The sequence below is a fragment of the Physella acuta genome, unplaced genomic scaffold, assembly GCF_028476545.2.
Source record: "Physella acuta isolate Inbredline_101_S28 unplaced genomic scaffold, ASM2847654v3 ptg001172l, whole genome shotgun sequence".
In the NCBI taxonomy this organism is placed as follows: domain Eukaryota; kingdom Metazoa; phylum Mollusca; class Gastropoda; family Physidae; genus Physella; species Physella acuta.
Window position 1 is genome coordinate 12,388 of NW_026732689.1, and position 24,508 is coordinate 36,895.

At 36.2% G+C, this 24,508-nt stretch overlaps 1 protein-coding gene across 1 annotated transcript in view; it reads right to left on the minus strand.

Annotated features, from left to right (window-relative positions):
* Window positions 1-4,329: 4,329 nt before the first annotated feature.
* The window catches only part of LOC131956717 (uncharacterized), a 54,291-nt gene continuing 34,112 nt past the window's right edge, over window positions 4,330-24,508 (minus strand). The window contains exons 4-8 of the mRNA XM_059321278.1: window positions 21,250-21,451; window positions 11,087-11,197; window positions 5,892-5,989; window positions 5,443-5,650; window positions 4,330-5,034 (exon numbers count right to left, since the gene is read on the minus strand). Coding sequence (XP_059177261.1) covers window positions 4,915-5,034; window positions 5,443-5,650; window positions 5,892-5,989; window positions 11,087-11,197; window positions 21,250-21,451 — 739 coding nt within the window. The 3' untranslated portion in view covers window positions 4,330-4,914. The remainder of the gene's footprint in view (window positions 5,035-5,442; window positions 5,651-5,891; window positions 5,990-11,086; window positions 11,198-21,249; window positions 21,452-24,508) is intronic.

The following is a 24,508-nucleotide window of genomic DNA, read 5'->3' on the forward strand; positions in this document are numbered from 1 at the left end:
GGGCCATTGACAAACATAGTGTGTGGTTTGTGTGAGGAACTATGTGTGTAATGTTAGGGCCATTGACAAATTGACAAACATAGTGTGTGGTTTGTGTGAGTAACTATGTGTGTAATGTTAGGGCCATTGACAAACATAGTGTGTGGTTTGTGTGAGGAACTATGTGTGTAATGTTAGGGCCATTGACAAATTGACAAACATAGTGTGTGGTTTGTGTGAGGAACTATGTGTGTAATGTTAGGGCCATTGACAAACATAGTGTGTGGTTTGTGTGAGGAACTATGTGTGTAATGTTAGGGCCATTGACAAACATAGTGTGTGGTTTGTGTGAGGAACTATGTGTGTAATGTTAGGGCCATTGACAAATTGACAAACATAGTGTGTGGTTTGTGTGAGGAACTATGTGTGTAATGTTAGGGCCATTGACAAATTGACAAACATAGTGTGTGGTTTGTGTGAGGAACTATGTGTGTAATGTTAGGGCCATTGACAAACATAGTGTGTGGTTTGTGTGGGGAACTATGTGTGTAATGTTAGGGCCATTGACAAACATAGTGTGTGGTTTGTGTGAGGAACTATGTGTGTAATGTTAGGGCCATTGACAAACATAGTGTGTGGTTTGTGTGAGGAACTATGTGTGTAATGTTAGGGCCATTGACAAACATAGTGTGTGGTTTGTGTGAGGAACTATGTGTGTAATGTTAGGGCCATTGACATACATAGTGTGTGGTTTGTGTGAGGAACTATGTGTGTAATGTTAGGGCCATTGACAAATTGACAAACATAGTGTGTGGTTTGTGTGAGGAACTATGTGTGTAATGTTAGGGACATTGACAAACATAGTGTGTGGTTTGTGTGAGTAACTATGTGTGTAATGTTAGGGCCATTGACAAACATAGTGTGTGGTTTGTGTGAGGAACTATGTGTGTAATGTTAGGGCCATTGACAAATTGACAAACATAGTGTGTGGTTTGTGTGAGGAACTATGTGTGTAATGTTAGGGCCATTGACAAACATAGTGTGTGGTTTGTGTGAGGAACTATGTGTGTAATGTTAGGGCCATTGACAAATTGACAAACATAGTGTGTGGTTTGTGTGAGGAACTATGTGTGTAATGTTAGGGCCATTGACAAACATAGTGTGTGGTTTGTGTGAGGAACTATGTGTGTAATGTTAGGGCCATTGACAAATTGACAAACATAGTGTGTGGTTTGTGTGAGGAACTATGTGTGTAATGTTAGGGACATTGACAAACATAGTGTGTGGTTTGTGTGGGGAACTATGTGTGTAATGTTAGGGCCATTGACAAATTGACAAACATAGTGTGTGGTTTGTGTGAGGAACTATGTGTGTAATGTTAGGGACATTGACAAACATAGTGTGTGGTTTGTGTGAGGAACTATGTGTGTAATGTTAGGGCCATTGACAAATTGACAAACATAGTGTGTGGTTTGTGTGGGGAACTATGTGTGTAATGTTAGGGCCATTGACAAATTGACAAACATAGTGTGTGGTTTGTGTGAGGAACTATGTGTGTAATGTTAGGGACATTGACAAATTGACAAACATAGTGTGTGGTTTGTGTGAGGAACCATGTGTGTAAAGTTAGGGCCATTGACAAACATAGTGTGTGGTTTGTGTGAGGAACTATGTGTGTAATGTTAGGGCCATTGACAAATTGACAAACATAGTGTGTGGTTTGTGTGAGGAACTATGTGTAATGTTAGGCCATTGACAAACATAGTGTGTGGTTTGTGTGAGGAACTATGTGTGTAATGTTAGGGCCATTGACAAATTGACAAACATAGTGTGTGGTTTGTGTGAGGAACTATGTGTGTAATGTTAGGGCCATTGACAAACATAGTGTGTGGTTTGTGTGAGTAACTATGTGTGTAATGTTAGGGACATTGACAAACATAGTGTGTGGTTTGTGTGAGGAACTATGTGTGTAATGTTAGGGCCATTGACAAATTGACAAACATAGTGTGTGGTTTGTGTGAGGAACTATGTGTGTAATGTTAGGGACATTGACAAACATAGTGTGTGGTTTGTGTGGGGAACTATGTGTGTAATGTTAGGGCCATTGACAAATTGACAAACATAGTGTGTGGTTTGTGTGAGTAACTATGTGTGTAATGTTAGGGCCATTGACAAACATAGTGTGTGGTTTGTGTGAGGAACTATGTGTGTAATGTTAGGGCCATTGACAAATTGACAAACATAGTGTGTGGTTTGTGTGAGGAACTATGTGTGTAATGTTAGGGCCATTGACAAATTGACAAACATAGTGTGTGGTTTGTGTGAGGAACTATGTGTGTAATGTTAGGAACGTGACAAAAAAATCGCCAAGGTATGATTTCATCGTAATTATCTATTGTTGGCTATTCGTTAAGGTCGGTCGAAACACTGTATTGGATATTTCTAATCCAGTACAATTACCTGACAAGGAGAAATTAAACAACACAATACGATTGGTATTTTTAACTGCAACCCATTTTATTGTGATATAGTATAGATAAATACATATTTAGAAAAAAATATGACAAAGTTAACTTTTAAACATTCTCTGATAACATTACATTGGGGAATAGTAAAACAAAAAGTTGAAGAGTTTAAATAATTTTGTTTCAAAATATGATATTGTAACTTTGAAATAAACTGTTAAATAATTAGCCGGTACGTATATCCAAATTCGAAGTATCATAATACTTTTTTAAAATCTAAAATTTGATTATTTATAACTGTAATAATCAATTATAATTTCTTTTGTTGATTTGAAATTCGCTTTAAAGTGGGTAACTCTAATCATATTTGAAAGCCAAAACATTTTTGCCAACAAAATTATAACTTCGGCACTCGTAAACCCTGATGTTTGGTAGGACAATCAGAGTTTCTTCCAGGCATCTGGAAAGTCTACCGTACCCACCCCCCGAACGAGATGGATTTTATATAGTAAACATACACTTTTACTAGTGTCCGCCCCCCCCCCCCTAAAAATGTTGACCGCCCCCCCCCCCCCCCGAAAATGTCAAGTGCCCCCCCCCCCCCCTCTCGGAGAAAAAAGTCTGGAAGAAACACTAAGGACAAGAAATTACAAAAAATATAAATGACCAACTGAATCATAGAAAATACCTCTCCAAGTAGTATATATAAAGAAATCATGAAATAAATTTTTAAAAAATGTTTTGTCTATTGTTTTTTCATTAGGAAATTATTGATTTCAAGCGAATATTGCTTCAATTGAAAAATTACATATTTCTTTTAAAACATTTTACCCTTCACCTTCACATTATTTTGTAGAAGTGATTATCTTAAATAGAAAAAAGTGAATTTCCTTTTAGAGAATGGACATATTAATCTGGTGCTGATAAAGGAATGAGTGTTAAGTAGGTGTCTGTACCGCTGACGTTGTAAGTATATGCGTGTGTTGGTGTGGATGTGGGTGTAGGTTTGTTGTTAATGTGGGTGTATGGTAGTTTGAGTGTTGGTGTTGGTGAAGGAGTAGATGTGACTATAGGTGTTGGAGTAGGAGTAAAGAGTTTTCTTGGCGCCCGAATGAAAATTAGAAGAATTCATAGCAACAAGGCAAAAACAACAAAAATAAATAACAGATACCATCAATTTGTAGATGTTGGTGTGGCTTGAATGTAAACGCGAATGTTTGCAAATATGCGGACGCAAGTGTGAGTGTAGGTGTAGGAATAAGTGTAGGTGTAGGTGTAGGTGTAGGTGTAGGTGTAGGTGTAGGTGTAGGTGTAGGTGTAGGTGTAGGTGTAGGTGTAGGTGTAGGTGTAGGTGTAGGTGTAGGTGTAGGTGTAGGTGTAGGTGTAGGTGTAGGTGTAGGTGTAGGTGTAGGTGTAGGTGTAGGTGTAGGTGTAGGTGTAGGTGTAGGTGTAGGTGTAGGTGTAGGTGTAGGTGTAGGTGTAGGTGTAGGTGTAGGTGTAGGTGTAGGTGTAGGTGTAGGTGTAGGTGTAGGTGTAGGTGTAGGTGTAGGTGTAGGTGTAGGTGTAGGTGTAGGTGTAGGTGTATGGGTAGGGGTAGGGGTAGGGGTATTTGTAGGTGTAGGTGTAGGTGTAGGTGTAGGTGTAGGTGTAGGTGTAGGTGTAGGTGTAGGTGTAGGTGTAGGTGTAGGTGTAGGTGTAGGTGTAGGTGTAGGTGTAGGTGTAGGTGTAGGTGTAGGTGTAGGTGTAGGTGTAGGTGTAGGTGTAGGTGTAGGTGTAGGTGTAGGTGTAGGTGTAGGTGTAGGTGTAGGTGTAGGTGTAGGTGTAGGTGTAGGTGTAGGTGTAGGTGTAGGTGTAAGTGTAAGTGTATATTTTAGCTGTAGCTGTAGCTGTTGGATTAGATGTTGGTCTAGGTGTGAGTGTAGTTGTAGTTCTGGCTCTAATATGTCTGTATGTAAATTGCTTAGGTTTATATAGGTTTAGTATACGTTTAAGAGTTGTCCGACGATAGCTCAAAAAGCCTAAAAAAGTTTTCAATTAGGTTGACTGCACTTAAGGATATGAGTAAATTATAAAGTTAAATTTAGTTATATATAAAAATATTTTTTAATCAGGCGAAATTCTTTAAGTACTATTTATAATAGTATTGTCGGTGTTTATATCATCACTATAGATATACTCTGAGTTTATTAAGGCAACTATATTCAATTTAAAAAAACGGTGGTTTGAATTACAACAATCGAAACGCATCTGATCATAGTGGCACAGCATGTGTCAATGTAATATCAAATCAAAATTTCTAAGCACCGTTTTATAAAACAAGTTCTAGCTATTTTATTAAATTTTTATAAACTAAAACGGCGTTAAATTTACTTAATTTTAACATTGTTTAATTTTCAAGATTTTTACTGCATAAATAGTCTACGGGCATTTGGCTCACTATGACAATTTGTCGACACTCATTTTGAAATGTTTATGGGAGGCGATAACACTCTGAAGTACTTTGACTATAACCCTCACCTTGAAGATATTGAAAATAGACACTCGACGTATCTACAACTAATTCTCCAGTGAATTTATTATCAACATAAGCCTGAAAATAAAACTTTAATATTGTTAATTATTTAAACACATATAATAAAGATTCAATTTAAAATGCTCAGGTGAATTTAAAGATCTTATTTTTTTAATTAAATTCAAAATCAATTTACATACCCCCCCCCCCTCCCGAACGAAATGAAATTTATATAGAAAATATATATTTTTAACAGTGTCCCCCCCCCCCCGCCCCCGAGGAAAGTCTACCGCCGCCCCCCCCCCCCCCCCACCGAAAATTCCATTTGCCCCCCCCCCCCCCCCCGGAGAAAAAAAGTGTGGAAGAAACACTGTCCCCCCCCCCCCCCCCCCCACGTTGTCCAACCCGACCGTAGGTCAGTCCCTACTCTGCAAGATATCTCTCAAAATTAAAATCTGTCAGTTTTAAGATACAACCTAACCTGACCTTTACAAGTCCATCCAAGATTTCCAAGTCCACCTGAAAATTATCCTGCGCCGTGAAATTTTGTTTGGGGTATCGTACAATAGTTCCTCTGCCTGTAGCAAACATATTGCCCCATTCACCATCTTGCCTCCTCGACATCGTATATGCAATTGGAAAGTCGATCGTACCAGGGACATACGTTTTGTCACATAGATAGATTGTGAACCTCCTAATAATATTTAAAACAAACCTTGACTTTATAAAAATTCTATTTTAAAAAAAATAAAAAGCGACATAAATCCTTTATAATAACAGGCTTTTAATTTGTACCAGAATTGGTCACTTTTAAATCTGAAGTATTTTAAAAGACCAGCAATTTTACTAAAGAAATAATGTTAAAAATATACCTTACTCAATAAATAGACAACTATTTAAGAGACAAAAAAAAAAAAAAAAAACGATCCAGTTACCATTCAGAACCAGGAATCATTCTTATCTTGAAGCGTAGCCTGTCACCCGTGGCTAGCGTTCGGAGGTAATAAATAGCTATACCTGTTCTACGTGTTCCCTGTTTAGTAAAATAACGGCAAACTCAGCTATTAGTTTCTACTTTCATGAAAACACTTGTGAGGTGACTGTTAGCATTAGTTCAGATTGAAATTTTTACAACATCTTTTTTATAAGAAGAAAAACATAACTTACTCTGCAAAATAAAAAAGACGAAAAAAAAAAAAAAAAATGAAAATCAATTGAACGATAAAAATCTGTAAAACAGTAATCAAGATAGTATCAATAGTGATTAAAACTTTTTATTTTACATTAAAATATAAAGTAGGGAGCCGACAGTAAAAGACATAGGCCTACTTAAACAGTAAGAAGCATTTAAATTAATATCTGAATAATAGGAAAAGGTTAACTTGAATGGTGAACCTGGTTGGTCATAAGATCGAAGAAAAAATAAAAAATAAATATATACATAGGCCTACATTCGGATCTATACTAAACAAATACAATATAAGCTACTGTAGATGTCAATGGTATATTTGGCGGAATTGTTTAAATTGTGTGTAAAGGAAGTCTTGGCTATGGTAAAAAACATATCTATTATTAATTATTAAGGATATATCTATCTATATCTCAATATATAAAAAGCAATGTATGTGTGTCTGTGTGTTTTTTTTAAATTATGCATTACAACACCTTTCATCTGATCATCATGAAACTTTGGGAAGTTGTTGAGAATACTCTTGGGAAAGTTTTTGCGAAAAACTAAAATTGAAATTCGCAGGGAGGGCTCGATTCGATTCATCTCGATATACGGTATATAAAATTAAAAGTCGATTGTGGTTTGACACTGTTCATCCGATCGTCACAAAACTTTGGTCAGTTCAGTAGAGCACTTCAGGGGAGGTTTCTGCAAAAACATCTTTTTTAATTACGCAAGGGCGATGCCCCGGGAGGGTGCGATTTTTGTGAATACACGGTTTGGCGTCCATAGTTCCAGAGCGACTATCTAAGCACTTGGTATCCGTTAATCGGGCGTCCGGCATAGCGGGTAAGGAGTAGTACTTTATTCAGGTGTAAAACACGCGCAGTCGCCGGCGCCCCCGTCTATTACATCACCAGAAGCGCCTAGGGCTCCCTGTGAGCACTATGGCGCGTAGGTTCTTTTAAAAAAGGCTATACACTAATAATATAATGGGCAACAATAAATTTTGACTTTATCTGGCTGTCCCGCGAGCGCTCAGGCGCCTAAGTGCGAAAGAGTATGCATAGGATGTAGTATAAGAGTTAGTCGTTCACTAATCATAATCAGGATCGTCCCTCGGCATCCCTGCAGGGTACGATTTGGCGTTCTGGGTTATACCTTGAGCGCTATGGCGCCTAAATTGAACCATACCCATACACATACCCATACGCATACCAATACCCATACCCTTACCCATACACATACCCATACCCATACCCATACCCATACCCATACCCAGACCCATACCCTTACCCATATCCATATCCATATTCATATCCGTATCCCTATCCCTATCCCTATCACTATCACTATCCCCATACCCATACCCATACCCATACCCATACCCAACCCCATCCTTATCTCTATCTAGATCGACACCGACACCGACACCGACATCGACATCGACATCTACATCTACATCTACATCTACATCTACATCTACATCTACATCTACATCTACATCTACATCTACATCTACATCTACATCTACATCTACATCTACATCTACATCTACATCTACATCTACATCTACATCTACATCTACATCTACATCTACATCTACATCTACATCTACATCTACATCTACATCTACATCTACATCTACATCTACATCTACATCTACATCTACATCTACATCTACATCTACATCTACATCTACATCTACATCTACATCTACATCTACATCTACATCTACATCTACATCTACATCTACATCTACATCTACATCTACATCTACATCTACATCTACATCTACATCTACATCTACATCTACATCTACATCTACATCTACATCTACATCTACATCTACATCTACATCTACATCTACATCTACATCTACATCTACATCTACATCTACATCTACATCTACATCTACATCTACATCTACATCTACATCTACATCTACATCTACATCTACATCTACATCTACATCTACATCTACATCTACATCTACATCTACATCTACATCTACATCTACATCTACATCTACATCTACATCTACATCTACATCTACATCTACATCTACATCTACTTCTACTTCTACTACTACTGCTACTTCTACTTCTACTTCTACTTCTACATCTATCTCTCTCTCTCTCTCTCTCTCTCTCTCTCTCTCTCTCTCTATATATATATATATATATATATATATATATATATATATATATATATATATATATATATATCTTTGTATCTTTAATGGTTTCTCGTGTTATGTTTATTTATATATTTTTTCGTATTTATATTATTAATTTAATTTATAATTAATATTTAAAATACATTTCCCTTTTTGTACTGTGTCATTTTTTTAAATTTTTTTATTTTTAAAAAACAATAATTAAAAGAAGCACTTGTTTTTTTAATTACAAATCTAAAAAAAAAGGAAATAAGTCATGGCAGTGGCCTCTCGCGCAATGGATTTCTTTTTCATAAAAATTTTTTCGTCAACAGCGTGTGTTTGATTGTAGGGGAAGAAAGACTCGGCTTTCACAATGGTATAAAAACAAAGGGATAAAGAAAAACTAAGAGCGTGGGATGGTGTCTATAGAATAAAAATATCCCAATAGCAGTTACAGTATTGGTTTTACAAACAACCATCGAGTCCGAAATGCAAGAAAATTGAATATTTTTTTAACTATAAAAAAAAATGATTATGGTCGGCCGTGGGACCCCTAAACGCGTGCCACCCCACCCCTATTGCGGGGTCTGGCGGCACTGTAGTTCCGCCCCTACTTATATAACATTTGAATTTTAAAATGCTGTAATTTTAACCGATGGTTTTCATGTTAGTATTTAGCTTAGTTTGGGGTTTAAGTTGATTGTGTTAAGTTGTTTTTATACTAGGTATTGTTTTACGAATGGATTTACTATAAAAAATTAAACTATCGCACCACACTTTTCATTATATTTTAGACGGACGAATAATATGCCCTTATTTTTAATGTTATATTTGTTTGAGAAATATATTTTATAAAATAGTTATTGGTCAAAACACAATGTGCTTTACCACACGTTAAAAGATATTAGTCACAAAGCTAAGAAATAGCTACATAGCCAAAAATTCGACACGTTTAATATACCACAGGCTACCAATTCCCTTAGAAAAATTAAAAGCACATTATATACATTATTAGTCAACACAATACCATATTAAATGTCCACAATGGTTACATGACTTAACTGTTTTTGTTAAAAACTCGGCTATACAATGGTAACTTTGTTGTTTTTAAACAAATTTTCATTTTTATATTTTTGGCCGAGAAAATTGTATTCAATTCATAGCGTACATCTTGATAAGTAAATCTCTAGATTGAAATAATATTTTGATGAAATAGTACTTTTCTTCATATTATAAAATTGGAAGATGAGTGAAGTGAAACTTATTGGGTATCATTTTTAACACTCGATTTCAAATTAATTTTTATTTTCTCGTATACGAAGTATAGAGAAAGTATTGTAAACGTGCAAAAAATGAGATATTTGTAAATCTCCACGTTTTATACCTCACTGAGTCGGAAAAAACATAGTTTTGCAAACTTGTTTGTATTTCTGTGTGTGTAAACATTATAACTTGAGTATTGTTAAAGCCAGATTAGTGAAATTTCAAAGCATTATATCAAATTTGTTTTTCTTTATCAAATTTTCAGCGATTTCCGATAACCGGAAGTGGAATTTGTTCTACTTTCAATTTTTCAAAACCCAATAACTTGAGTACTATTGCAGGTAGATAAATGCAATTTCACATACAAGTAAAACATACAATTCTCTGGCTTCTGTCAAATTTTGAATAATTTCCGTTGACCAGATGTAGTAATTGACGCTATTTCCGATTTCTCAAAAAATGCATGTTAATTTATAAAGTACCAAAAATATTCCGCACTATTATACATGTTTTGTTAAGCGTTCACTTAGTGCGCAATTCTTTTTTTTCTACGAGATTATATTTTTTACGAGATTCTATTCTATTTTAAAAAGTTTAAGGAATTAAAAATAGTTTTAAAATATTGTCTAAATCCCGAGTTGATATCCCTCGCAGTGCGATATAAGAATATTTGAGAAAGTTTAGGGAAGATCCCTCCCGGCTTAGGGGTTATCCATAAATGACGTCACCCTTTTTTGACGATTTTTACCTCCCCCCCTCCCCTCCGTCACACATCGTCACAAAAAGCCAGACCCCCCCCCATCCTAAAATAACGTCACACCTCAGCCTACAACCCCCCTCAAATTTGCAGTTGAATTTTTCTTAAAACATCGATATTCCCCCCCCCCCTCCCCCTCGTTACACACCGTCACACAATTACGGAACACCCCTCCCCCCTAAGAGTGTGACGTCACTTATTTCTCATACAATCAATGACGTCATTAGTGTTGTGTACATGGTTTCAAAATGATAGTTTTAAAATTTTATTTATGTGACGATATTTTCTATGCCAGTGATAGTTTTTTTGTTTCTTTTTTATCATTCTTGTCACAAATTTAAACACTTTTCCGGTTGTATAATTAGATATGTTTGGACATTTGATTACAGCTTTTACGTGTTAAATAAATTTAGTTTTTACATTTAAAACATCCAACATATAATTTTCTTTAAAAAGTCCATATCTTTATGTTCTTCATATATTTCTGAAGATACTGATCTCAAAGCATCGAAAAATATCTGAGGGACAGATAGGCAGAGAGAGAGAGAGAGAGAGAGAGAGAGAGAGAGAGAGAGAGAGAGAGAGAGAGAGAAGTGCGCCCAGGCTTGTACCAGTCAGGGACAGCAAGTAATTTATAAAGAAAATTTTCAAAAAGACCAGGCTTCATTTCGATGAAGGGTTGGAATTTTTTTTTTTTGAACATAGAGTCGTAAATTAAGATAAATTCCGAATAACTTAAGACGTGTTTGTTTAAGATTAAAAAAAAAAAACAACTTACAGATTCAGCAACTCTGTTGATATTTACATCACCAAACACTTTTATATATCTCACATCTTCCTTTGGAACTGCATAGTCATAGGTAGTGAAAAAAGTACCATTTACAAATATCTGTAAAATGAATATAATTAGTACACGATTATTACATCTCCATAAGAAGATATAATATATCTATTGCGTAACTTTTGCATGGGAACTCGCAAGATGGCAATACAAGCTGCATACCCGGACTTCATTTAATGTGAACATTTCAATATAATTTATAAAAGGAAGGAAAAGACGGAAATAAAACAAAGCACAACAACTTTTTTAATTCTGGTAAAAAAAATAATTTCCCTTTTAATAAATTATTATAAGGAATGATATCAACCAAAACGGCATTTTCAACAGCTCAGCTGACAACACACCTTTCAAAAACCCAAACGCCACAACCCAAATTTCATGACCCAACACAACAAAACAACACACCTAACCACACTATCCGAACCTTCTATAATCTTTTATTCACCTTGCACCATATTTACCACTCCCCACAAAACCAAATAATAATAATACACTATTATTTAAATTACTATAGATCTAGATCTATACAATAAATTTATCTCGTCTAGATCTGGAGATTCTAGATCTACCGATAGGCCAAACCTATATTAATTATTTAGACAAAAACACAATAAATAATTGAGTTTCTTTATTAAACTATTTTTGTCCTTAAATATTTGATATAAATTTGCGTTTTAGCTTCACATATTTATTAAACTATTTTTGTCCTTAAATATTTGATATAAATTTGCGTTTTAGCTTCACATATCAACTAATTCGAGAATACAAGGGATTTCTCAACCTAGATTCTAGATCTAGATCTACGGAAAAACTAGACTAAAGCCAGCCGTAGATTCTAGATCTAGATCTAGTTCTGTCTAGATCTAGAATGAATGCCAATAATTAGTTGCTATACTAAAATATTTCAGGCAGGGGCGGAACTACAGTGAATCCCGGCTAAATTATTTTTTTATAAAATTAAAATAAAAAATTTAAAAAAAAAAAAAAAAAAAAAAAATAGGTGGAGGTCGAGTTATCTTTCTTCTACAGTTACAAAGAAACACGATAGTCGGCAAACGTCTTTGAAAAAAATGTACAGACTATAGCTCGAGAGACCGCCAGACATATAGACAACTTCAAAGACGCAGGGGCGGAACTACAGTGCCGCCAGACACCGCAATGCGGGGGAGGGGGGCAGACCGATTGGGGGCCCAAAAATCCTGGCTAAATTATTTTTTTTTTAAATGTAAAAAAAAAATAAAAAAAAAAAATTGAAATTTTTTTTTTTTAAATTAGGTGGAGGTCGAGTTATCTTTCTTCTACAGTTACAAAAAAACACGATAGTCGGCAAACGTCTTTGAAAAAAATGTACAGACTATAGCTCGAGAGACCGCCAGACATATAGACAACTTCAAAGACGCAGGGGCGGAACAACAGTGCCGCCAGACACCGCAATGCGGGGGGGGGGCCAAAAATCCTGGCTAAATTATTTTTTAAAAAAAATGTAAAAAAAAAAAAAAATTTAAATTAATTTTTTTTTTAAATTAGGTGGAGGTTGAGTTATCTTTCTTCTACAGTTACAAAAAAACACTATAGTCGGCAAACGTCTTTGAGAAAAACGCACAGACTATAGCTCGAGAGACCGCCAGACATATAGACAACTTCAAAGCCGTAGCCTACCTTTTTACTTTTAGTGGCGTCGATTAGGAGAACAAAAAAGGATTGTTATATTGTTTACATTATTAAATATATATATATATATATATATATATATATATATATATATATATATATATATATATATATATATATATATATATATATATATATATATATATATATATATATATATATATATATATATATATATATATATATATATATATATATATGATTGTGTGTTTAAACTACTGGCCTGGACTCTACAAAAAATATAACTATTTATTTCGATGTCATCCTAATTTATAAAAGCCCAATGTGCGCACATCTCTCTCTCTCTCTCTCTCTTTCTCTGTCCGCAAAAAATTTTCGCCGGACATCACGTCAGAATCGGCAGCGATATATCGAGAATTTTTTACGGACTTTTGTTGAAAATAATATGTTAGATGTTTTAAATGTATAACCACAATTTTATTTAAAGAAGAAAAATAAAAATTTAAGGCGTATTCGAATGTAGAGAAACAGTATTATTTATGCAACCGGAAAAGCATTAATATATGTGAAAAAGAACGCATAAAACTGTGACGTCACTATTGCTTATACATTAACTATTGACGTCATCTGCCTAAATAGCGAAGATGTTAGTGTACATTAAACCACGCAGGTGGTGCGGGTTCGAGACACACCAAGTCAACTTGGTTAATGTATTTATTTTTATTATGCTCGGGCTAAACTTAAAAAAAAATTCTTTTAGGAATCTAGATCTAGATCTAGATCGTCGGGTGTCCGATAGGGCACTTCCCGGCGCCGCAGGCGCTTCAAATTTGGCAGGATCTTGCCTTGGGGCGACAGAACACGGGGGCCGGTTGGCCGAAAAGTCTACGATGAGGGGGTCAAAACTGACCTCGACTGACCGGTACCTTATATGAGCTATAAATCGAAAAAAAATGTCCACGGATTAAACCTCTTCATAACTCTTGAGGTCGTAGACCGACCCTCGGGCGAATTAATTAAGCATGCAAATTCTCAATGTTTTCGAAAGCCTAAGCGAAGCTGGGCAGCATGCCTAGTACATTTATAATTGCGTTCATTTTTACTTTAACAACTGTATCAATAAACTTTTGAAAGTTTAAGTTATCTCCCTTTAGCGAAGCATCTGAAGTTTTTGCCGGCACGCTTTGAAATCGGGCTGGGGAAATGTTGCGGCGACTATTCTGGTCTTCTAGACGACCGGAAAAAGTCGGCACTATTGATGTAGATGTTTATCGGCACTTTCTAGTCCCCTTCCCTTGAACCTTCCCAACGCTCACCCCACCCCCTCACCCCCCTCTCACCCCTACCCCTCACCTCTACCCCTCACCACACCCTTACTCTTACAATAAGATGTAATGCATAGATTAACGAACCGTCTATGAACTACTGAACTGTAAACTGACCACTTCTGCACATTTTGTTAAAGACACTAGTCAGTATAGTTGTTCATTTACCTGATGAAGTATTTTGTTGACGAGTCTAATTCACACAACAAGGAAGGTAAGGCTCGTCTTTATATTATTAATTGTTTTATAATTAGTACACGTATTAATTGAACATTAGTTATTAACACTAAATACATTAAAGTTAATCAAATTTAGGATACAATGATCTAGCTTTTAAGCCTAAAAACAACCAAAAGATCTATATCACCTTTGAATGTATTAATGTTTAATTTCATGTTTAGCCCGTAACGGGGAGGGGTTATATTCGGTTATAATATGGGTGGGTCTTTGGCAGTGTTTCTTCCAGACTTTTTTCTTCGGGGGGGGGGGGGGGGGGGTACTTGAAATTTTCGGAGGGGGGGGGGGGGCGGGGGGTTCGGACCGCACCGGGTGACACCATTTAGGGGGGCGACACCAAGGCAAAAAATAGCAAAATATATAGAGAAAAACTCGAGGGGGGTGCAAATCGAAAACTTGAGGGGGGGGGGGGTGCAAATCGAAAATTTGAAAGTTTGTCCCTGGGAAGGGTCTCTATGGCTCTGGGGGGGGTGACACCATTAAGTGCCGCACCAGGTGACACCCGACCTCGCTACGCCACTGCACCCGATATATATATATATATATATATATATATATATATATATATATACATATACATATACATATACATATACATATACATATACATACATATATATATATATATATATATATATATATAGGGGCCTAAAAAAATTTTTTGCGGGGGGGCCATTTTTTTCTAGTTCCGCCACTGATTTCAGGCCTTAATTATTTTATGTAAAGCTTCTTTTTTGGCTAATTGGGGAGATAATTTAATTATGCCGACTCTCTAAGTAAAAATCCCAATAATTTTGCAGCTAATCGGTAGTGCCCAGATAGGTGAGTTGATAGTATAAATGTTACCATGCGGTTGGTACGGGTTCGAGACACATCATGTAATGTTATTTTTTTCAATTTTGTGTGTGTGTTGTGTGAATGATAAAGTTGCATATCGGGACTTGGCGGGACACGCGACAGGCTAAGTAGAGTTCACATGTTTCTGTGTTCTTAGCATATGAGCCGAAATATTGGTTTTTAAAAGAGAATAACATGCATGACGTCATTTATGTATGACCCCAAAAAGACAAGGTTATTTAAGAATAACGGGTAGTTTAGTTCTATTTAAAAAATTGTAAGTATATAAAAAAGATTTTTAAAATGTCTAAAACCCGGAGGGGGAGGGCTACCTACCTACCTACCTACCTACCTACCTACCTACCTACCTACCTACCTACCTACCTACCTACCTACCTACCTACCTACCTACCTACCTACCTACCTACCTACCTACCTACCTACCTACCTACCTACCTACCTACCTACCTACCTACCTACCTACCTACCTACCTACCTACCTACCTACCTACCTACCTACCTACCTACCTACCTACCTACCTACCTACCTACCTACCTACCTACCTACCTACCTACCTACCTACCTACCTACCTACCTACCTACCTACCTACCTACCTACCTACCTACCTACCTACCTACCTACCTACCTACCTACCTACCTACCTACCTACCTACCTACCTACCTACCTACCTACCTACCTACCTACCTACCTACCTACCTACCTACCTACCTACCTACCTACCTACCTACCTACCTACCTACCTACCTACCTACCTACCTACCTACCTACCTACCTACCTACCTACCTACCTACCTACCTACCTACCTACCTACCTACCTACCTACCTACCTACCTACCTACCTACCTACCTACCTACCTACCTACCTACCTACCTACCTACCTACCTACCTACCTACCTACCTACCTACCTACCTACCTACCTACCTACCTACCTACCTACCTACCTACCTACCTACCTACCTACCTACCTACCTACCTACCTACCTACCTACCTACCTACCTACCTACCTACCTACCTACCTACCTACCTACCTACCTACCTACCTACCTACCTACCTACCTACCTACCTACCTACCTACCTACCTACCTACCTACCTACCTACCTACCTACCTACCTACCTACCTACCTACCTACCTACCTACCTACCTACCTACCTACCTACCTACCTACCTACCTACCTACCTACCTACCTACCTACCTACCTACCTACCTACCTACCTACCTACCTACCTACCTACCTACCTACCTACCTACCTACCTACCTACCTACCTACCTACCTACCTACCTACCTACCTACCTACCTACCTACCTACCTACCTACCTACCTACCTACCTACCTACCTACCTACCTACCTACCTACCTACCTACCTACCTACCTACCTACCTACCTACCTACCTACCTACCTACCTACCTACCTACCTACCTACCTACCTACCTACCTACCTACCTACCTACCTACCTACCTACCTACCTACCTACCTACCTACCTACCTACCTACCTACCTACCTACCTACCTACCTACCTACCTACCTACCTACCTACCTACCTACCTACCTACCTACCTACCTACCTACCTACCTACCTACCTACCTACCTACCTACCTACCTACCTACCTACCTACCTACCTACCTACCTACCTACCTACCTACCTACCTACCTACCTACCTACCTATATTATATTTATATTTATATTTTAATTTATATATATATATATATATATATATATATATATATATATATATATATATATATATCGAGTTGATGTGTGTTTAAACAAGAAGGATTGGTTTGAACGAATATTAGTACAAAAGTTAAAGACGAATTGAATAGTTTCGCGGTACGCAAGAATATGACGTTTTAGTGTAGGTTTGTTGTTGACAGGGAAAGAAATTGAAAAGTACTCTTGTTCTTGTTGTGTTAGGGTGACGTCGTAATGTAGTTCAAACTATACAGTCTATTTTAGTTACATAAGATTAAAGACTGTAAATTAATAGTACACACAATTCTGTACAACAGTAACGATGGGGAGGGAAGTGACATATAGCGCAGGAAATTTAGAAGTTAGGTATGTTATAAATGGTGGGGTTAGGAAAGTTTGGGGGCCCATTCTCTAATAGGCAGTCTAGGTCTCGTTCGTACTTTCACAGAAAAAAGAAGTTAATTATATACAGACTTCGTGTTGGTTAATATCGACCCTGTCCTTACCTCACATCACAACAGTTGGGTGACGCTTACCTTGTCTTGTTAAAATATATAGCGTGTAATTGAGTTAGTTCGAAGTGAATTTTCATACAAGCCCAACGCAAAAAATGTAACATATGCCAATGATGTCAATAATTTTTATTAAAAGAAAAAAGATGTCTAATGCAGTTTACGAAATTAGAGAGCGTCGCAGATACTTTTTCTGTGTGCGGAAATGTTTGTGAGCGCTATTTCCGTTTGCGTTTTTTTTCTGTTTGTGGATTTTTAAATTTGCGCTTTTTTGCGTTTGCGCCATTTTCCGTTTGCGCTTTCTTCTGTTTGCTCATTTTAGTGTGCGCTTTTTCTGTTTGCGCATTTTTTTTTGCTCTCTTTTCCGTTGCGCATCTTTCAGGGAAACATCCTAATATATAAAAGACCATGTGGGCACTTCTCTCTCTCTCTCTCTCTCTCTCTCTCTCTGTCCGCAAAATATTTTCGCCGGATATCACATCAGAATCTGCAGCGATATATAGAGAACTTGATACGGACTTTGGTTGACAATAATATGGTAGATGTTTTAAATGTATAACCAACATTTTATTTAAAGAAGAAAAAAAAATAAAGGCATATTCGAATGTAGAAAACAGTTTTAATCATGCAACAGGGAATGCGTTTGTAGTTGTGAAAAAGAACCCATGAAACAATGACGTCGTTGATGTTGATACATTAACTAATGACGTTATCTGCCGAGTTTAGAATAAAAAGAAATGAACTATTTCATTCAAATTTGATTTAGCTCTAATTTGCGCTTTTTTGCGGTTGCGCCTTTTTCCGTTTGCGCTTTCTTCTGTTTGCGCTTTTTTGTATGCGCTTTTTCTGTTTGCGCATTTTGTTTTGCTCTCTTTTCCGTTGCGCATATTTCAGGGAAACATATCCTAATAAATAAAAGCCCATGTGCGCACTTTTCTCTCTCTCTCTCTCTCTCTCTCTCTCTCTCTCTCTCTCTCTCTGTCCGCAAAATATTTTCGCCGGATATCACATCAGAATCTGCAGCGATATATGGAGAACTTGATACGGACTTTGATTGAAAATAATATGGTAGATGTTTTAAATGTATAACCAACATTTTATTTAAAGAAGAAAAATAAAAAAAATAAAGGCATATTCGAATGTAGAACAACAGGGAAAGGGTTTGTAGTTGTGAAAAAGAACCCATGAAACAATGACGTCGCTGATGTTGATACATTAACTAATGACGTTATCTGCCGAGTTTAGAATAAAAAGAAATGAACTATTTCATTCAAATTTGATTTAGATATAGATCTACGTACGCTATGAAATGTATACAATACAATTTTTCCGGCCTAAACTTGTAAATTTTATTTAATCTATTTGAATTCTAGATCTACAGATTCTGGATCTAGACTAGATCTAAATTTATGCAAAAACTAGACGTAGAAGCTAAGTCACTAAGATCTAGATTTAGACTCGGATGATTATAGATATCGGTGTCCGATAATGGAATCTTCTTTTAAAAAGGGGTGTTGGGTTGTTAGTAGTATTGTAATCTCAACTAATTTTATGGTTAGGAATTAGGGTTAGGCGTATGATAGGACCAGGGTTGGGGTAAGGGGCAGGGTTAGCATTGACTTTAGCCGGCCAATTGTTTATTTAGTTAACTACCAGTAACCTAACACCCCTTTTTTAAAGAAGATTCATTATCGGACACCGGTGTAAACATATTTTATAGAAATCGAAATATACCAAGTCGAACTTATTTTTTTATTTTTTTTTATATGTGAATCTTCCAATTTTAGACAATAAAGAAAGGTACTACTTCATTAAAATTCGATCTAGATCTATAGATCTACTCATCAAGATATACAATTTATCGGTCAAACTAATACAAATTACTTAAAAAGAACATAATGACCATTGAATAGCCAGATTTTTAACGGAATCATTTGTCACTTAATCAGTGTGTGCCTGTGTTATGTTAAATGTGTCGGATTTTTAGCTAATTAGTTATTTCTTTGCTTTGTCACTAATATCATTCAGCGTGTAGTAAAGCACATTTCATTTTGACCAATAACTATTTCAAAAACTATTTTTCTCAAACAAGTACTACATTTTAAAATTCAAATATGTAGGCCTATAATTCACGTGAAACGGGTACCGATGGCTAGTATATATATATATATATATATATATATATATATATATATATATATATATATATATATATATATATATATATATATATATATATACTAGCTGCATACCCGTGCTCCGCCACGGTGAATCCTTTTTAAATGTACGAATTTATTAACATTGCAAAACTTAACACAAACACAAAAGAAAACACAAAAGAAAACACAAAAGAAAACACAAACACAACACATACAAAACACAAACACAATACAAACACAACTCAAACACAACAAACAAATGCAAAAAAAAACGCAAACAAAAGCACAAAGGCATTTTAATTTTGGGGAATTAAATGTTTTTAAATGTACCCACAATTTGAAAATTCATAAAAAATTAGTTTGAAAATATACACTTACATTTTTTAGCTGAGTGCTCCAAAATATGGAAGAAGATTATGAATTGATTGTTTATTGGGCTTAAAATAGAGTATTTTGCAAATGGTAGAAAACGTACGAAGGGGTTAATTTTTCAAGATGGCTGCCGTTGTCATAGTTACCAAGATTTTTCCACCATTTTTTTAGTGGAAATGCATATTCGGAAGAATCTTAATAAAACTGTAAAGAAATAACTGTTTTCTAACGAGTATTAAAATCGTTTTTTTTAAGGAGCCTTCCACATTAAATATTGTATGTGATGAGATATAAAAGGATGTACTTGTTAATTGTTTTAGAAAAAATTGATATTACGGATTGTGCTTTTGCATGGAAACAAAAGAAAGTTTGGAGGGGAGTATGTAACTAGGAAAAGTTACGACAATATTTGCCATGCTGTTTTAGGGATGGGGACAGTGCGACCACCCGCGGGATTTTACTAACATCACCTGTACCGATTTATCAACCCGGGCGTTGCCAGAGTGACCCTACCTTCTGTGCCAAGATCGCAAGCACTATAAATTACACCGGAAAAGCTGTTCAGACCAGTGGCGTAGCGAGAGGGGGGGGGCGTATGCGGACCATACCGGGTGAAAACCATTTAGGGCTTGACACCAAGGCAAAAAAATAGCAAAATACAAAGAGAAAAGGGTAAATTCCATTTAATTAAGTGATTAATTCGACGTGGAAATAGCACCGGTGAAAATCATTTAGGGGGGTGACACGAAGGCAAAAAATAGCTAAATATATAGAGAAAAATGTAAATTCCATTTGATTAAGTTATTAATTCGACGTGCAAATCGATAGTTTGAGGAGATGGGGTCAAATCAAAAGTTTGAGGGGGGGGGGGGGGTGCAAATCAAAAGGTTAAGGGGGTGCAAATCGAAAATTGAAAGTTTGTCACCGGGAAGAGTCGCTGCGCCTCTTGGGGGTGACACCATTAAGTGCCGCACCGGTTGACACCAGACCTCACTACGCCACCGGCCATCGCATAGAAAGTATCTGGAACTGACCAGGGTTTGACCACGGGGAGACGGGCCGTGATTTGTATCAACAGGTAATCTACCTCGCACGCGACGAGATTGAGAGTGATTTACGAGGCGGACTGACTGTACTTAGACAGCTAGGACATAACTTATCGACCTTCGGGAATACTCTAAAATTCCAGTGTTAGCCAATATATACGGACTCCACAAAACACGACCGGACAGTACGACCAGAAAGCACATGCAAGACGGTAGACTAAACTCTGGTTCTAAAAGGCATATCTCCTACCTTGTATTGTGTCTGTTCAGATCTTATTTCGAGTGTAAAATAGGTTCCTCTTGTGAAAGGCATAGCTCCTATTGTTTGCTCCGGTGCCCACTTATCCTCATCCTTATGAGTCCTTATAACTATTTGTTTATGTAAACGGACGCTTAAGTGAAACGCCTTCTTGGGGAAACACTTTAAATTTGTACACAATTCCACATTGAACCTGAAAAATGTTTTAAAATAATACATAGACATTTTTTAAAGGATTTTTACTTTCTCGTATACAAAGTATTAAGAATTACTGTGCAAAAAATCGAAACTTTTAAGACGTTTTAGACAGCCATGAATCGGAAAAACATAGTTTTGCAATTCTGTCCGCGTGTGTGTAAGTGTCGGTGTGTCTGTGAAAACGATAACAGGAGTGCCGTTACAGCTAGATTGATGAACTTTAATTTCATATGGAAGTATTATATCGAATTTGTAGTTCTGTATCAAATTTTCAGCGATTTCCGGTAACCGTAACGTAACTTCTTTTAGGTTCTTCAATAAACTATAACTTGTGTGTTGTGATGCATGCTGCAGTATAGGTTGGTGCGAGCGAGTATTGGTGCGCACGTATGTTGAACGAATGAAGGTGTGACGCGTACAGTGTAATAGTGACGTTTTGTGTAGAGACTGGTTGCTGTGCATTGTGTGTGAGTTAGTCTGATCTTGAATCGTCTTGATGAAATGGTATTTATTGACCGGTTTGATTCAGTCGGGAGACCTCTATTGGGATGACGATTATAAGCATAAGCTATGAATCCAGTACTAGAATAAATATCAGAAGAGAAAACCTATATAATTTGTCAATAAATTGTCACCTGTGTTGTCACCTGTGTAATGGCACAAATACCGCCTATGTTGTCTGATATTCACGCATGATAGTGAACCAAGTGGTTCAACCCCCTAACTATTGGAACATTGAGTACTGTATCCTATAGATAGACGAAAATCTACACATAAACGACATATCTTATTTTCTGCCTTCTGTCAATTTTTTAGTAATAACCTTGTACCGGAAGTAGTACTATTTCCGATTCCTATAAAAATGCATATGAATTTATAAAGTACTAATATTCCGCAATATTATACACACATTGTTTGCTGTTCACTTGATGCGCAATTCTTTTTTTTATACCTTATACTATCCTAATTTATAACCCCCTCCGTGCGCACCTCTCTCTCTCTCTCTCTCTCTCTCTCTCTCTCTCTCTCTCTCTCTCTGTCTGTCTGTCTGTCCGCAATATATTTTGCCGGACATCACATCAGAATCTACAGCGATATATGGAGAACTTTATACGGACTTTTGTTGAAAATAATATGTTAGATGTTTTATTTAAAGAAGGTAAATAAAAAATAAAGGCGTATTCGAATGTAGAAAAACAATTTTATTTATGCAACCGGAAAAGCATATATTATATATGGTTGTGAACAAGAACGCATAAAACTGTGACGTCACTAATGTTTATACATTAACTAATGACGTCATCTACCGTGTTTAGAATAAAAAGAAATGAACTATTTCATTCAAATTTGATTTAGATCTACGTACACTATGAAATGTATACAATACATTTTTTCCGGCCTAAACTCATAAAATTTATTTTATTTATTTGGATTCTAGATCTAGAGATTCTAGATTCTAGATCTAGACTAGATCTAAATCTACGCAATAACCAGACGCTAAGATCAAGATTTAGACTCTAACTACTCTAGGATCTATTCCAAAAATAAATTTCTATATTAGGACTAAACTATTTCAAGACTTAATTATTTTATAAAAAATCTTTGTTTGGAACTGGCTAATTTGGGATAAAAAATTAATTTGAAAGAATAGGCATATTCGCGTAAGTTAAGATTTTAAAATACGTCTTTTATTCTCCGTGTTTTATAAGGTGCCTAAATAGCTGAGATGATAGAGTACTTTAAACCACGCAGGAGGTACGGGCTCGAGACACACCAAGTCAAAGTTGGTTATCAATTTTTTTTTATTTTGCTCGGGCTAAACTTAAAAAAAAATTAGGATTCTAGATCTAGATATTCTAGATCTAGATATTCTATATCATCTAGATCTAGAGATTATAGATCTAGATGATCTAGATCTACTGAAGAACTAGACTTACACAGATGTAGACCCTACCTAGATCTAGAATCTATTCAAACAATACATTTCTATACTAAAGTATTTCAGGCCTTAATTACTTTATTGAAATCTTTGTTTATCTATGCAATTTGCTAATCTCTATAATATATAAAGCAAAGTTGTCGGGTGCCAGATAGGGCACTTCCCGGCGCCGCATGCGCTTCAAATTTGGCAGGATCTTGCCTTGGGACGACAGAACACGGGGGCCGGTTGGCCGAAAAGTCTACGATGAGGGGGTCAAAACTGACCTCGACTGACCGGCGCCTTATATGATCTATAAATCGAAAAAAAATGTCCACGGAGGAACCTCTTCATAACTCCTGAGATCGTAGACCGACCCTCAGGTGAATTAATTAAGTATTCGAATTCTCAATGTTTTCGAAAGCCTAAGCGAAGCTGGGCAGCATGCCTAGTTTCTACTAGCCGTCGGTACACGTGAATTATAGGCCTATATATGTTTAATGTTATACGTATTTAGAAAAAATAATTCATAAAATAGTTTTGGTCAAAACGCAACACTACACCTTGAGATTTTATTGACAACGCAAAGAAATAACTGAATAGCTAAAAATCAGGCACAATTTAAAAAACAAAGGCTACCAATACTTAATAGAAAAACCAAATTATATACATTGTTAGTCAACACAACATAATATTAAATGCACACACACTGAATAAGAGACTTAAATGATTACTTTCAAAACCCGTCTGTTAAATGGTATTTATATTGTTTTTATTAAAGTAATTTGATTTACTTTTGGCCGAGAAAGTTGTATACAATTCATAGCGTAAGGCCTACGTCTTGATAAGTAGATCTATAGGTCTAAATCAAATTTGAATGAAATAGTTACTTTCTACATATTCTAAAATTGGAAGATGACGCCATTAGCTTTGTGTACTTTCCGTAGTTGAACATTGTGACATTGTATTTTTTTGCGATTTTATCATAAAAATAAACTTTTCCAGCTGGATAGTGTTTCTACATTCGAATATTCGTTTATTTTTATTTAACTCTTTTAAATAAAATTTAGTTTATACATTTAAAACACCCACCATATTATTATCAACAAAAGGCTGTATCACATAGCCTAAAAA